General features: G+C 36.1%; 1 protein-coding gene across 10 annotated transcripts in view; it reads left to right on the forward strand.

Moving 5' to 3' along the window:
* The window catches only part of PHKB (phosphorylase kinase regulatory subunit beta), an 89,674-nt gene that overhangs the window by 67,415 nt on the left and 7,425 nt on the right, over positions 1-14,834 (forward strand). For 9 of the 10 annotated variants that reach the window (XM_069793590.1, XM_069793593.1, XM_069793592.1 and 6 more), the window contains 5 exons: positions 129-210; positions 2,820-2,877; positions 4,659-4,749; positions 6,084-6,286; positions 10,300-10,434. In XM_069793590.1, the coding sequence (XP_069649691.1) occupies positions 129-210; positions 2,820-2,877; positions 4,659-4,749; positions 6,084-6,286; positions 10,300-10,434 (569 nt within the window). Of the gene's footprint in view, positions 1-128; positions 211-2,819; positions 2,878-3,695; positions 3,787-4,658; positions 4,750-6,083; positions 6,287-10,299; positions 10,435-14,834 lie in introns of all 10 variants that reach the window. The other variant, XM_069793591.1, reaches the window with a different exon arrangement.

The following is a 14,834-nucleotide window of genomic DNA, read 5'->3' on the forward strand; positions in this document are numbered from 1 at the left end:
TTTTTTTTTTTTAATTAAAAAAAAAAAGGCCCTTTGCTTTCACTAGAAATTTTTAATATCTCTTTTGGTTTTGCTTCACTGAGAATCTGAAGGCTATTTGTGGTTATATTGTTGCTGTTTTTTTTAAGGACTGCAATTGCCTAGCAAGTCAAGCATTACTCTTGAGTATATTGCTTAAAAGGGAAGGACCGAATTTTATCACCAAGGAAGGTAAGAGCTTCTTTCATTTGACTATTGTATGTTTAGTTGTAATGAACATGAATAATGGCCATGCATGCAAGCGGTTCTGTAGCTATTTTCTTTGCCATTTAAAGCAATTTCTACATTACATGGGACATGCAAATGCATAGGATGTTGGGGAACGAGCTGCTAAATATATCAACTCTTTTAGGTTGTTTGTAGGCTGGTGCTGTATCTGGTTGTAATTTTGAACACCCAGGTATAAAAAATAGGGGTTTGACCTTGTATAGAAAACTGAAACTAAAGACAAGTTTGTGTGTCTCTAACAGTCTGAAATGTGTGAAGCTTTATACTCAATTTTTATTTCACTTCTATGTAATCAGACTTTAATTCAATATATCTGTGAAGCTTACTCTAATTTTGTCTTATGGCTTTGTATTAGAGCACAGGATTTAAATTAATGTAAAATAATTCAGAAGAGGCTACTGAGGCTTGTGGCTTTTGTGCTGCAAGATTTGGGGTTTTTTTTGTCCAAAAATTGCTTATTAGGTGCCTCTGTATATAGGAATACTCCTCAGAAAAAAAGGAGTGTTAAGATCCAATAATATTCTCTTAGTTATTCATCAAGCAGTGTAACTTATCACCTCATGTTATAGAGCCCTGCTTCGTAATTTTGATATGACAGCTGGCTCTTCTGATGAAGACTTGTCATTTTGACACAAATATACACTACATCCATATTGCTATATTAAAAATGTAATGGAAAACAATGTAAAGTGGAATAAATTTCATTGGCTGATACACTGTGCATTGTTGAAACACAATGTGAATCCAAAGTCATGGCTGGAATCGGAGTGTTAGGCACAAATAGCCTCTGAAACAGGCTTTGTCACCACTGTTACCTGTACTGTTGTCAGGCTTTGAGAGCCTCAGTAGTTTCCTTTAGTCCTTTTTAAGTTGTGTCCTTCTTTGCTCTGGAAGCAACTTGAGGCAGATTTCCTAACCTCTGTAAGCAATCAGCATAATGACTTTTGACCATTAGATCATGATGATGAACTTAAAAACTCTCTTGAAACCCTTCAGGTTAAAAAAAGTACTGTTGTGCCTCTGACTGTTCAGATCTAACTTGTATAGACCTTTTTGTGCCATCCCATATGAAATAGTAGATGCTGATAACCTTTTTAATATGCACCTTGCATTAAACAGTCTGAGTCACTGACTAAAAGTTCCTGTCCTCCTACGACTGGAGATTACTGAGACTGACATTAAATAATCACACAATCAATAAAACATAAATCTAAAAATAAAAGCTGAATAACATTGGATGTTCCAGCTGACAGGCACAGGCTATGATTTTGTGAGTCAACTTCTGCTACTACTGTTGTTGTAGATGAACTTACTGTTCACCAATAAGTGCCTGGCATGAAAAACACTGCCATGCCATCTGAGAATTTAAAATCTAGAAGCTGAATGAAGACTAAATAATGGAATGTTTGTCACCACTTTTACCTTTAACATAATGGTCCCCACTTGACCCCTGCACAGTTGAAGAGATGTCAGTATAGCAAGTTGATGCACTGATCAACTATGGACTGACAAAAGAATGGTATCTATTGTTCTGATTAATGTAATTAATGTACTACATGCCTTCTCTGAATCCTGGACTACCTGCTTTGACTTAGAAGCAGTGCTCTTCCCATCTCCTGCCCTCTCTTTTTTAGGTCATGTCTGTACAGCATGATGCTACTTTATTACATAACACTTCATGAAATGTTCTTTTTGGTTTGGCACACAGAAAATCAGCTTGGAGGAGAGTAGTAAATCAGTAATATAATGTCTTACATATCTGTCCAATATCCCCTGTTGTACTTGCAACAGTGATAATTAGCTTCACAAGAGTAGTGCTGTAATGCACCTGATTACCAAAGCTAGCTCACAGAGTCACTTGGGTATCTTTGTGGGCACCTTATTGTGGTTATTCAGGGCAGAGCCACAGGGCAGTGAAAGATCCTCTCTTTCACACTCTCCCAGCCTCCTGTAAAATGAAAGTAAGTCCTATGTCCCACGTGATTAACTAGGTGATCTATTATTCATATACAAAGTTGAAAACAACTCATGTCTTGGATATCAGCTATTACAAACTCTGTCCAAACATAACACCACTTCAGTGAACTACACTGTCAAGCACAAGACTTCCCTGTTGCTTCCTGTAGGTTTTAGCTCAACAAAGAGGCAAGACAGTGGAGAGAGTATCTGCATCCTGTATCCAAAACATAATCTGCAGTTTGAGGATGTACCTTATGATGGGGATGTACCTTTATAGGCCAAATCTGTACGTAGATTAATTTTCCCCAATATATTGCAAGAATAGGTGAAATCATAGGTGTCTTTATAGCACGAGCAGCAAATTTAGCTGAAATCTGGTTTGGTGTCTTGCATAACAATACACAACTGGATGATAGAGGACTTGATTGCATCTACATTTTAGATGTTAAGCACAACAGGTAAGTGCTTTACTAAAGCTGATGCAGAATTAACTTATCTCATCAAATTTACCTTATTACTATTAAATGAAAACCTGTGCATCTTTTTTGCTTTTGTTTGTGTTGTTTGTTTGTTTTTTTTAAAAATGCATTTAGGTACTGTTGCTGAGCATATTGAAAGAATCTATAGACGAGCTGGCAGCAAAAAGCTCTGGTTTGTATATATGTGTCACGTTCCTTTTGTTTTACACCAATTTTTTTTTCCTAACGTGTTTATACAGAGTAAAGCCAGATCATTATGCACTTAAAGGGGGGGGGGGGGGTGTAAAAAAGGACAGCTTTACTGACAAAATTGTGTTGGTTCATTGCAGCTGAAGATCTGGTCTATAATGCTTTAAAAAAAAAAATTGAGAAGTATTTTCTTACTGTTATCTTTTAAAATAGAAAAGAGTAATAAGCTGGTTTTGCTATGAGTGCTATTGCTGATGTACAGTTCTCATTAAATTTAATGAGAAAAGAATACTATTATTCTTATTTCTTACAGGGCATGATAAAATATTATCAGTAGCTTTCTGTAGCAAGGCTAGTGATCAAACATAAATCAGTTAAGTTGATACACTTGCACAGTTTGTTTATTGCCCCAAAATAATTTGCTTTGAGCCTGACTTTATCACAATAACTTTAAAAGATTTCAGCAAGTAGGTTGGCATTTACATGTTGTTTATTAATTTCTTTGCCCTGAAGCTCAGTAGAAATTTCATTTCTTTTTATTGAAGAAATGAGTTGAGCCTGTCCTGAATTCTGTTCTCTCACTCTGTAACTATTCCTAACAGATGAGGCTGTAAATATAAAAACTGGTTTTCATTTTAGTCTGTTCATACAATTAAATGGGCCTTTACCAATCATAAGGTAGAACCAAAATACCTTGGTGGTGTTTTTTGTAAAGAATAAAAATCAAAAGTATTTTTAGAAACAAAATATGTAAACTGTTTTTCATTTCTCTTCCATGATTGCCATGTGACATACATATAGGTTGGTGTTGCGCTACAGTGCTGCATTTGCACAGAAATTTTCTTCTTCTATAGCTCCACATATTACTACTTTACTGGTACATGGGAAACAGGTAAAGTGCCCAGAAGTCTGAAATGGAGCTCTGTGAGATTTTTTTGTTTGTTTGTTTGCTTATTTGCATTTTGATAGTATCAGCTAATGCATTTTTGAAATGCTTTGCTCTTGATGTTAAGAAGTGCACAGCAGTTTTCACAGGAATCAACATCAACTGTTTGAATTTTTTACTAATGCTACAACTCGTTCATTATCTCTGTGGATAAATGATTCTTAGGGGCCTCAAAGCCTGTGCTAGAAAAGCTCAAATACAGGTCTATTAGGTTTGTATTTTGTCAGGAAATTATTATTAAAAGTATTTATATCTTTAACCATCAACTGGATATATGAAAAAATGTTTTTCGTGGAAGTTACAGCTAGTTTTTAACCTAGCAGTTTACACAAGTCTCTTCTTTTCATGCTACACGTGTGCAATATTACCTCAGCATGGAAAACAAAACAAAGCCTCGGTATTACGTGTTGTACTTTTCTCTTGCAAAATCTTTCTAACTCTTCCTTAAATAGACTAAAAAATTACCAAGGTTATCTTGCAAAATGATGAAAATGTCACAAAAGAGAAGCTGGCATCTCTTACTTGGCTGTTTTCAAGATGATGCTGAAAAAGGAACGACACGCTTTTTATGGAGCTGGTAGTTTAATGAGTTCTAACTAAATTTATTTTTGATCCATTAACCTATATCTAGACTAAAAAATGAAAAGATTACATGTAGAAGATTACATAAAATCTGATCCAAATTCTACTTTATAAATAATGTATGTATTTACTGAGTTAGTTTTGATATCTCTGCTGTGTCAGATTTCAAACTTATATATGAATTCATTAAACTAGCTTTTAATATGTAGTGGGATTGCTCTGTTTTCTGCCCTCAGGTCTGTTGTGCGCTTCGCAGCAAGTCTTTTAGGTAAACTAGTGGACAGCCTTGCACCATCTATTACTAATGTTTTAGTTCAGGGTAAGCAGGTAAGTCTTTACTCCTGAGAAATGTATTAAGGAATGATAACAGAGAAACTAAATAAATGGGCTTTTTAATTTTGAAGGCCTCTGATGCGTCTTTTAAAGGTACCCCAATGGCTTAAAAAATCCTTACTGAAGGAGAAAAATCCAGAGAAAATAAAGATACATTTAATACTTGAATATACTATGGGCTAATAAATTTGCTTTTATTTAATGACAGAACAATACTAAAAAGACAGTTCAGCATCTAAATAAGAAGGGAAGAGGCATGATTTACATAACTTCTTAGATTTTATATATATGGCTTCTTATTTCACAAAAGTAGATGGAGTCAAGTAATAAAGCTTCTTTTTAAAACTTACTTAATGAAGGTGTAGCCACTCTCTCTGAGCGTAAGACAACAGATAGGTGGCAGCTTAGCAAAAAGTCTTCCAGGATTTTAGTTTTCTGTTCCAAACAAAGTTTAATCATTAGTGTTTCTTCCTTTCCTAAGGAGGTCTTCTTTTTTTTTTCCAGCACAATAATTTTAATTAAGTTCATGAAGAGCCGTTTCCAAATAATAGTAATTGAATATTATGTATTTTTGTATTAAAATATGTATCTGTGTATACTTACCTATATGCAATGCTATTATGACAAATTTATCTTTGTCTTACTCCAGACTGAGGTCTGGGTATGTGCTTCTGGTGCTACACAGCTATAGAGCAAGCTGCACCTGCATGCAGCATGATTTGTAGCTGTTTATTTTCAACTTTTTAACCTAACTTGCCTTCATTGATCCCTTTATAATAATGATCTTTATTATAGGAGAAAAAATTAGTGTTGCTGTGTTTCACTGACACTGACAGTAGATTAAAAGCAAATCAGAATTTTAGCAAAATTCCTTTTTTGTGGTTAAACTATCCAGTACCAGCAATCTATTTTCTTAAAATGAAGGTTATAATTTTTAGGATGCTGTTAGAAATAAGAAAGCAAAACTATGAATTTAATTCTGAATTTTAAGTGAGCTCCAGAGCTGAAATGTCAGAAATGAAAGACTGTCTAAACCTAGTGTAGAGCTGTCATTATATAGCCAGTTTTGAAACCAAAGCAGTGGTCTTGTATTTTTATTTTCATTTGGAAAAATACATTCCATATGTACTGTGGCCTTTAGTGAATTTTGTTATTTTAATAGCATCCAACTGACAGTATTAACAAGCGTCAGTCACTGACATAAGATTATTTTTGTGTTGTGAAATTTTAACAAGAAAAGTAGAGTTCATGAAGTTTCATTTCTGAATTGCTTCTATGGTGCTTTTATTCCTGTCCATATCTTCTGAATTGTTTTCAATATACCATAGGTGACACTTGGACCTTTTGGCCAAGAGGAAGAAGTTATTTCTAATCCCTTATCCCCAGCAGTGATTAAGAACATCATCTATGAAAAATGTCATTTACAAGATGAAAGAGAAGCTGTAGTTCAGCAGGAACTTGTCATACATGTTGGCTGGATCATCTCAAATTCACCTGAACTTTTCAGTGGCATGCTGAAGATAAGGATTGGGTCAGTGAAGTATCTGTTGTTGTTTTTACTACTAGTATTGCACGGGAACATACATACTTCAACAGAGATTGTTGCTACATTGCAAAAATGGTGTATGTAAGATGATGCAGCAAAATTTGTGTACTTCAATTTTACCTTTCTAGGAAGCCTGCTTTAAATCAGTGTGCCAAAAACCGGTACACAACTAATCTCAAATTTGCCAGTCAACAGTGTAAAGTGGCAGAGGGGCAGTTCTTGTAATAGCCCAGCTGAAGCTTTCCTACAGCTAATACAGTGAACCACAGGATTTTTCAAAGCTTGATCTCCACCACATTAGGGCTTTAAAACCAAAAACAGTGTAGTGGGGTTAGATGCATTCTGTACAGCAAATAAGCAGTGGCAAGTATGCTGCCTCCAGGTCACCCTGTCCTGGCAACCAAGAGAATGTTCTGCCCGGCTCACCTAGTGGCCAAGGAGGCAGTGACCAGCTGGCTAACCAGACTGGGTGTAGCTCTGGCATAGACACAGTGAGTCTCCACTAACAATGCAGTGAGTTAGAGGGGTTCTGTTTTAGATTGCAGCTGGCCTCATATCCATACTTGAAATAATAAAGTATGCACTTGAGTGTGTTAGTGGTGCTCCTGAGACAGTTTCCTACGTGGCAGCAGACATATGGCACACTGGGTGCCATCCAGTTTCCCAGTTGCGGAGTGGATACAAAGTCTGCTCACAGTTTGCTCTCCGTGCATGGGCAGCAAGGCAATTTCTAAAGAAATCTTCTATCGTGTACTAGGTAAAGGTGTGCTGCACCTGCTTAAGGCTGGTAACTAGCTCAAATTTTATTGCTGGTAAACATGTGATGTGGACATAGAGTCCTAGAAGCATAATGGATCACACCAAACCAAATGCTGGTTCTTCCTTTACAGCACCCCACAGGTAATGTAGATGCACACAGGGTGTGCTGCTGCCTGCCCACCTGCCGGGCAGGTTAGAGTGACATGGCTGGAGGCTAGGGATGTATTGTGCTGGCAGGGAGGGAAGAATCAAGAGGTAGAGAGGGCAGTAAGAGCTTTTACTGTCAGAGACTTTCAGGACTTGAGGAAGGAGGAGGGAAAAGTGCAGGCTAGGATTAAGGCTCCTGGATGAGGCCTTCATAAGCTCTTTGCTCACTTGAGCAGTCACCTATGTCATGTAGGTTTGGGTCAAATAGGTAGAGACTGAATAAATGCAATAATCTAGGAAGGATGCAGCGTGAATTTGATTCCCTTCTGAAACGACACAATTCTCCTCTGGGTCAACATATGCTTCTAGTTGCATTCTCTGGTTTCTAGTAAATGCTCAGCTCATAATATAGCCTTGTCTAAATCAGTCTTAAAAGTCTGGCAACCATGAGCAACAAATCCCTTGGAAACAGTGTTTCAAAGTACTTAATCTACTTCTTTTCAGAGTTTCAGCACAATAATCGGCCTAAAAAGATAGCTTGTTTTTTCAGAGTGTTGTCTGTAATGGGGACTTCAGGTAATAAAAGCCTTCTGCAGTTCAAATGTATTTACCATTACAGTTTTTCCTAAAATATTTCAAGGCACCAAGGTATACTTCTGATACTCAGTGACTCTGAATATCTGATATCCGGCATAACAAAGACATTGTTCAAGAGCAGTTCTCTACACAAAAATACTTAACTGCCATGGTAAAGAAAAACCTGATTTGTCCTATAAGGTTGCTAAAAATGTCTTTTTGTTCTTCAAAAAACCCCCAAACACCCCCCCCACCCCCACCCCCCCCGCAACTGAACTGTATCCCTGTTACAGACACACACAACACTTCTTGAGTGTTGCTGAGCTACACAGTTGTCCAATTCTATACTAAATAGGTTAGGCTAAGCTATAGATAGCTTAGGAACCACAAACCTGAATCAAGTTTAAAACATCATTTACCTACTGGATTGTTCTATTTAGTTCTTTGATAAGGTGACATACAAATTGTCTGTGCTAGAGTGTTACCATATTCTATGGTATCTGCATTTACTTTGCTATTTACAGAAATTAATTATTTTTTCATGTTTAGGAAGAGACAGATGCATTTGAATAAGCACTTCTTTGAAGAGGCCAGGTGCTACTGACTGAGATTTACAGAATTAGTGAGCATGCTTTAAAATTAGAACTTAAGTGTTCCATCTTCCGTGTTTTTTTCATAGAGAGCATTTCAGCATTTGAGGTAGATACCAGCAATCTTTTTTCTAACATACAAGATTCATACTTCCACTTTAGGAGTACATTCCAGTCATCATAACACCCAAAACTTTTCAAATCATGTGTATTACATTTAACTGCAATTACATCTATCCTTTTGCACTTTAATACCATTTCTGTACCCTCTACAGATACATGTTACTCCTCATTCCTCCCCTTCCTCATTCTCTGTAGCTAATCCTTTTTGCAATTTTTTTTATTTCTTCCAAGGTTAATGCTAGAGATTCAATTTCCTTTATTTCGGTGTTATCACCCACTCCAGTGAGCAAAATTAACCTTCTCACAGAGACACCATTCCAGTTGGATAATGATTTGATTTAGTGTCTTGTTATTGATTTGTTTTCAGGGTTTCATGTTGAAATAGATCAAGTTCCTGACAGCCCTGTTACTGTAAAAACCTCCAACCAACTGACTTCTACCCACCTCTTATCAGTGAAGAGTTTGGTAGGAGGTCCACTCTTGACTTTGCTGTTTTGTAGGCCACTGCAAAGAGAAAATAACAGTGAATGACTCTACAGAGATACATTTCAGTCATTGCTGAAAAAAGAACCAATTCCTAAGCCAGTAGTGTTTGTTTATCTTAGTAACAAGAGAAGGACACTATTCACCCACTAAAACAAATAAAAGTAGTGTATGTAGTCTGTAGTATGTCCACGTTGCCTAATATTCTCTTGTATCCTGCACCTTCAATGAATGGTCTTAGAAACCTCAAATTTAAAGCAACATTGAATCAGTTGGTCTGACATCTCAGAATTCTGTGTAGTTACCAAGAATCCTTCAGAAAAGATTGTGACTTAACTTACATAAACAAAAACATTCTGTACCTTGTAGGCTAAAGAATTAAATGCCTGTGGAATGTGGCTATCCTGATGCAAGGTAACTCTCTTAGGAATACTCTGCATTTTCTGATAAATAGAGTAAGACTCTGTGATGTAACCCAGACTTGATCAGGTGTTGTATGGTGGACTGTTTGAAGAAAAACTAGTTAAGTTTCTTCTCCCTTTTGATAGTAATATCTACCTGAACTGAAGCAACGTTGATGGTAAGAGACTGAGCTCTATGCTCAGTTATCTTGCTTCAGATGTATCTGTACATTATTTCAACTTTGATACTATATTAGAGGCTGAAGCACTGTTTTTATATAATATGCAGAATAAAATTCAGCATTTTCCTTCAATAATTTGCAAAGTTCTGCCTCTCTGATACCTAAGGCTGAAAAATCTTCAGTGTTGCCATATTTTTATTTAATCAAATCTTTTCAAAAGGGAGTAGCAAAGAAAGAAAAGTGATAGACTGCAAAAAGGAATTTCAAAGGCTAAAACTAGAAAAAAAGGCCTGAAGTCTTTTTAAAAGTAGAATAATTTAATTTTTATGTTGTTTTTTTTTAAACTCATCAGCAAAATGCATACACTGTCAGAGCATAATTTGGAGTAGGAATTTTGACATCAAAAAGCAGGTAAATGTTTGTTTTAATGAACATGGGATGTAGGGGAGTATGTGGTCAAATATATCTTCCCTATGACAAGCGTGCTTCACAAGCCATTTCTTAAAATCTATGCATTATCCCTTTTGGTTTGTATCATATTGCAAACAAACACAGAATCTGAGTAAATTCCACCATACGGTTAAGAGTAGTAGAGCATTCATTTGATATTTTATGCATGTCCTGACAGCCAAACAGCAGGATCATGTGCAATTCTTATGAGCTATTTTATTAGACTAATTTTTCATCTTTGGAAACTTTGTTTTTAATTAATAAGTGTATTCCTCCCTTTACTTCAGATGGATTATCCATGCTATGAAGTATGAATTGAAAATCCGTGCTGGGGATATGCCAGCCAAGGACTTATACCAGATGTCCCCTAGTGAAGTGAAACAGCTTCTGCTGGATATTCTTCAACCACAGCAGCAGGGGAGGTAATGAGATATGTGGGTTTGTGGCACCTGTTTTCATTCATAATAGGCTGTTGAAGTAATTTTCATTTCTTAACTACTTTGTATATACCTGCAATCACCAGGCACCTGCAATCAGTAATATACTTACTTAAGGAAAGGTAGCAAAAATGCACTTTTTCATTCTTTCACCTGTGTGTAGGTTCTACAATTGTTTCTTTTATATTGCATCTTCTATCTTTGTGGAAGTCTTACTTTATACTAGTGATCTCTATACTTTGGCAGTAATGTGAAGCACTGAATTCTCTGATGTGAGGAAAGGAGCCAAAAATTATTCAATACTGTCTATTTAACCTGTAAGAACAGTCTGTCTGCTGTTCAGTGCCCTCTTTCTTCTAGCTTATTATATGAATTAAGAACAGATGTTCTCTAGAATTCTCAAGAGATAGCGGTGCTGCCTGAAACTTGTAATCTTTTCTCTAAGCTGTAACTAGCTACCAAAAAAAGTGTTCATTATGATACAAAGTGTGCAAGACAAAATTTAGAATTACAATATTTCCACTTAACTACATTGATAAGAGTAAAGTCAAAAAGTCCTCCTGTAGGTTTTACTTCTAGTTAAGTTAAACTTCAGCACATAATACTGCTGATAATTTCCATAGTCCTTGACTGAATGGCTAATGGCCTTTTCTCTCAACAAAAAGGAAATATACCACACGTCATACTACTTATGTTCCTGCTTCATTCAAAACACATTCTGTTTTTTTCCTCAATCTGTAATGCCTGAGAAACAGGCTCCTTAAATTGGTGTCTGCTCTTGCTTATCTAATTTGGGTGATGTAGAATCTCTCAGTCCAACTGACTTATATGTACTCTGTATCTCCCACATGCTTTTCAGTGTCTTGGTTGTCATTATTAATGCTTGCTGTTTAGTTGCTGTCTTGACTCATGTTGACGTTGACATTATTCCTGTAAAACCTTAGCAGAACAACCCTAGGTTTCTCTTTGCAGCATTTTCCATTAAATATTATGCTATTGAGGAAACCATTTGGTCAGTCACAGTAAGCAATTCAAGCACTATCCTTCATTAGAGATCTTACCCAAGTTGTTACAGTGCCTCCTGCTTTTGATTCCTTTAACATACAATAGCTGCCTCAGCAAAGAGCACTGTGGTTGTTTTTCTGAAGATGAAGATTCTTTTTTTGTGGGTTATCCAAGTACAAAATCTAGCCAGCATATTCCTCAAAACTTCATATCTTTAACTTCTTCCTGTACAGTATTAGTAGCTCATTTTTCCATACCCATTGGTGACTTGTTTTTAAAAGTTCTCTTCTGGCCAGGAAATATGGAAGACTGCCTCCTTCCATTTTCTTTCTGTGACAGTTTTTCCTACTGTTGTGATTTTTTGAAAAAATCTCTGCTACTGTGATATCATATATCACTGCCAATTAATTTGTCATACATGAAGGGCTAGTGGTATATTTACCTCCCTAACAAGGCTCTCGACAACTAACCTCTCCAGGTTTTCATGGAGGGTAAAATTTTTGCTATTATCCTACCTCTTACACAGGGCTCCAGGATATGATACTATATATATATATCCGTCACCAACAGAGTGGAGACTTCCACAGATAACTTTTTGACCTATTTATGTAGGTCACAAGATTGTAAGTAGCCTTTTTAAAATGGAGCATTGTTTTTTAAATGGTCCAAACAGTTATAAAACTCATCTTGCTCATACAGTTTACAGGACTCTCTTCCTTACCATAGTAATTTAGATAGATCGGAGTATTTTTGACATCTTCAAGTGCTTCTTTCTTTGTATTAAGAAAACAACTTTTTATTTCTGTCACAACTTGTCTTTTTGTTTTTATTAATGTTTTCTTGTCCTAGTCCAAGGACGGAGCTGTACAGAGAATGAGATGGAAGTGTCATAGCAGGCACAAATTTTTGGCAGTTAAAGTGTTGCATTGAGAAGTGATGTATGAGACAATTTTTCTTAATTTGTCATGTTAAACCAATACAGTTAGGAAGAAAAGCCACTGCACACTGGCTTGATCCTGGCAGTGGTCAAGTAATTAGAAGTCAGTAGTAAGTCAGTGACAGCTATTGTATCACAAGTGCTTTAAAGTATTAATTTTAAATATCTCCTTTGTTCTCATAAAGCATATCTCAATTACCTAAAGCTCAAATGTGTTCAGAAGGTCCACCACTTAGTGATACTTTTTTTTTCCTCTTTCTTTTAAAAATAAAACAACAACAAAAGGAAACACACTGTTTGCTTGGTCTTCTAGTTTAGCTGGAAGCTACACTAAGAAACTTAATGTTGTGGTTTAACCCCAGCCAGCAACTAAGCACCACGCAGCCACTCACTCACTCCCCCCCGCCCCCCCCCAGTGGGATGGGGGAGAAAAATCAAGAAAAGTAAAACTCGTGGGTTGAGATAAGAACGGTTTAATAGAACAGAAAAGAAGAAACTAATAATGATAACTAATAAAATGACAACAGTAATAATAAAACGATTGAAATATAAAAGTGATGCTCAGTGCAATTGCTCACCACCCACCGATCGACACCCAGTTAGTCCCTGAGCAGCGATTCCCCTGCCCCCACTCCCTCCAGTTTATATACTACATGTGACGTCGCATCGTATGGAATACCCTGTTGGAGAGTTTGGGTCAGCTGCCCTGGCTGTGTCCTGTGCCAACTTCTTGTGCCCCTCCAGCTTTCTCACTGGCTGGGCTTGAAAAGCTGAAAAATCCTTGACTTGAGACTAAACACTACTTAGCAACAACTGAAAACATCAGTGTTATCAACATTCTTCACATACCTAACTCAAAACATAGCACTGTACCAGCTACTAGGAAGACAGTTAACTCTATCCCAGCTGAAACCAGGACACTTAAGAGAAGTGTAAGAACACACAGGGAGTAGTCTGAATTGGAGTTCTCTTTTTCTGGTCAGATCTCGGAAGGAATTCTCATAATTTCTCCAGTATTTAAGATTAAGGTTTTTCAATGTAAGATCTTTTTATTATTTCATCAGGCACAGTGGTGTCTGCATAAACAAGTAATTTTAATGACAAGTAATTTTATTCTGATCATATCAATTTAATCTACAATACAAACAGAAGAAAAACCAAAAAAACAAAAATTTTAGTGCTGAATTTCATTTGAGCTAGGCTACAGAGTTTCGCAGAATGAAAAAGTTAACAAAGTTGACCAGGGCATTTCTCTCCTTCACCCCTCCTTTTTTTTTTTTTTAAAATCTTTTCAAACAGCCTACAAGAACCAGGTCTTTGAAATACAGAAAGCCATGTTGCCAAGCAGTAATTTAAATAGTTTTCCTGAAAAAAAAACCCAAACAAATCCACAGTGGTAAATGATGTGTAATAATAATCTGTTGATTCCTGTGTTACAAATATCCAAAGATTTAGATGTAGAAACTTTCCACCTTTCCTAAATGAGGTGCTTCCTGAAGTACTTGTTCCCTCTTATTAAGGTTATAAAAGAGCTGTTTGTGACTTGAGAAGACATGGAACTTTTTTTTAAAAAACATTTCACAGGAATATTAAACTAAGACACAAAAGTATTAGTTGTTTTTCATCAGAGATTTGCTTCCTAGGGGAGCTTTCACTACTGTCTTGCCATATAAAAATACATTTTCTACTTAAAATTTAAAAAACAACTAAGGACAGTAACTTTTAGGAAAACTTTTCTGTCAAATATGTGCAGTACTGCTACACAAGACTTTATTCAGTATTGTGAATCCACCAATTAAAATCATACTCATGGCTGCCACTTCTTAAAGTTCCATTGCTAGTGTCTCAAACATTTTGGCTAAAGCCCCATTACTGTAGTAATACTGAGAAGGAAAAATACAAAAATTAAATTCTAGACTTCATGGTTGCAAGTAAAAAACAAAAAGGGGGGGGGGGGGAACAACACAACAGACAGTATGCTCCTGAAGGCAAACAAAATTTATAATTTATGGAGAATGTAACTCAAGTTTGTGCAAAGCTTTCATTTAACAAAAACCATTTGGTCGAATTTTTTCTAAATTTACAGGCCACTTGTTTTTTTACACACCATCAAAAAACCCTACCTTCAGCAATCCTGTTGAAAGGCATTTTTCTAACCTGGTATTTAAATTGGGATGATAGGTGCTTCTAATCCATTATCTACTACATTTTGTATTTTATAGATGGAGAATTTCATTAGGCTGTATTTATATAATGAATTGTTTTTCCTATTGTAGTATGATAAAACGAATTTTAATATTACAGTTAAATACTGGTTTTCTTCAGTGTGTATAAATTTGGCTGTGATAAGTCACTGTGCGGTATGTATGTCTTGTGTATGTTTTAGTTTATGGTGACTTAAATTGATAAGACATGATGAATTCAGCCTACTGCTGTTACTGTA

This window comes from Haliaeetus albicilla, chromosome 10 (assembly GCF_947461875.1).
Source record: "Haliaeetus albicilla chromosome 10, bHalAlb1.1, whole genome shotgun sequence".
Lineage (NCBI taxonomy): Eukaryota > Metazoa > Chordata > Aves > Accipitriformes > Accipitridae > Haliaeetus > Haliaeetus albicilla.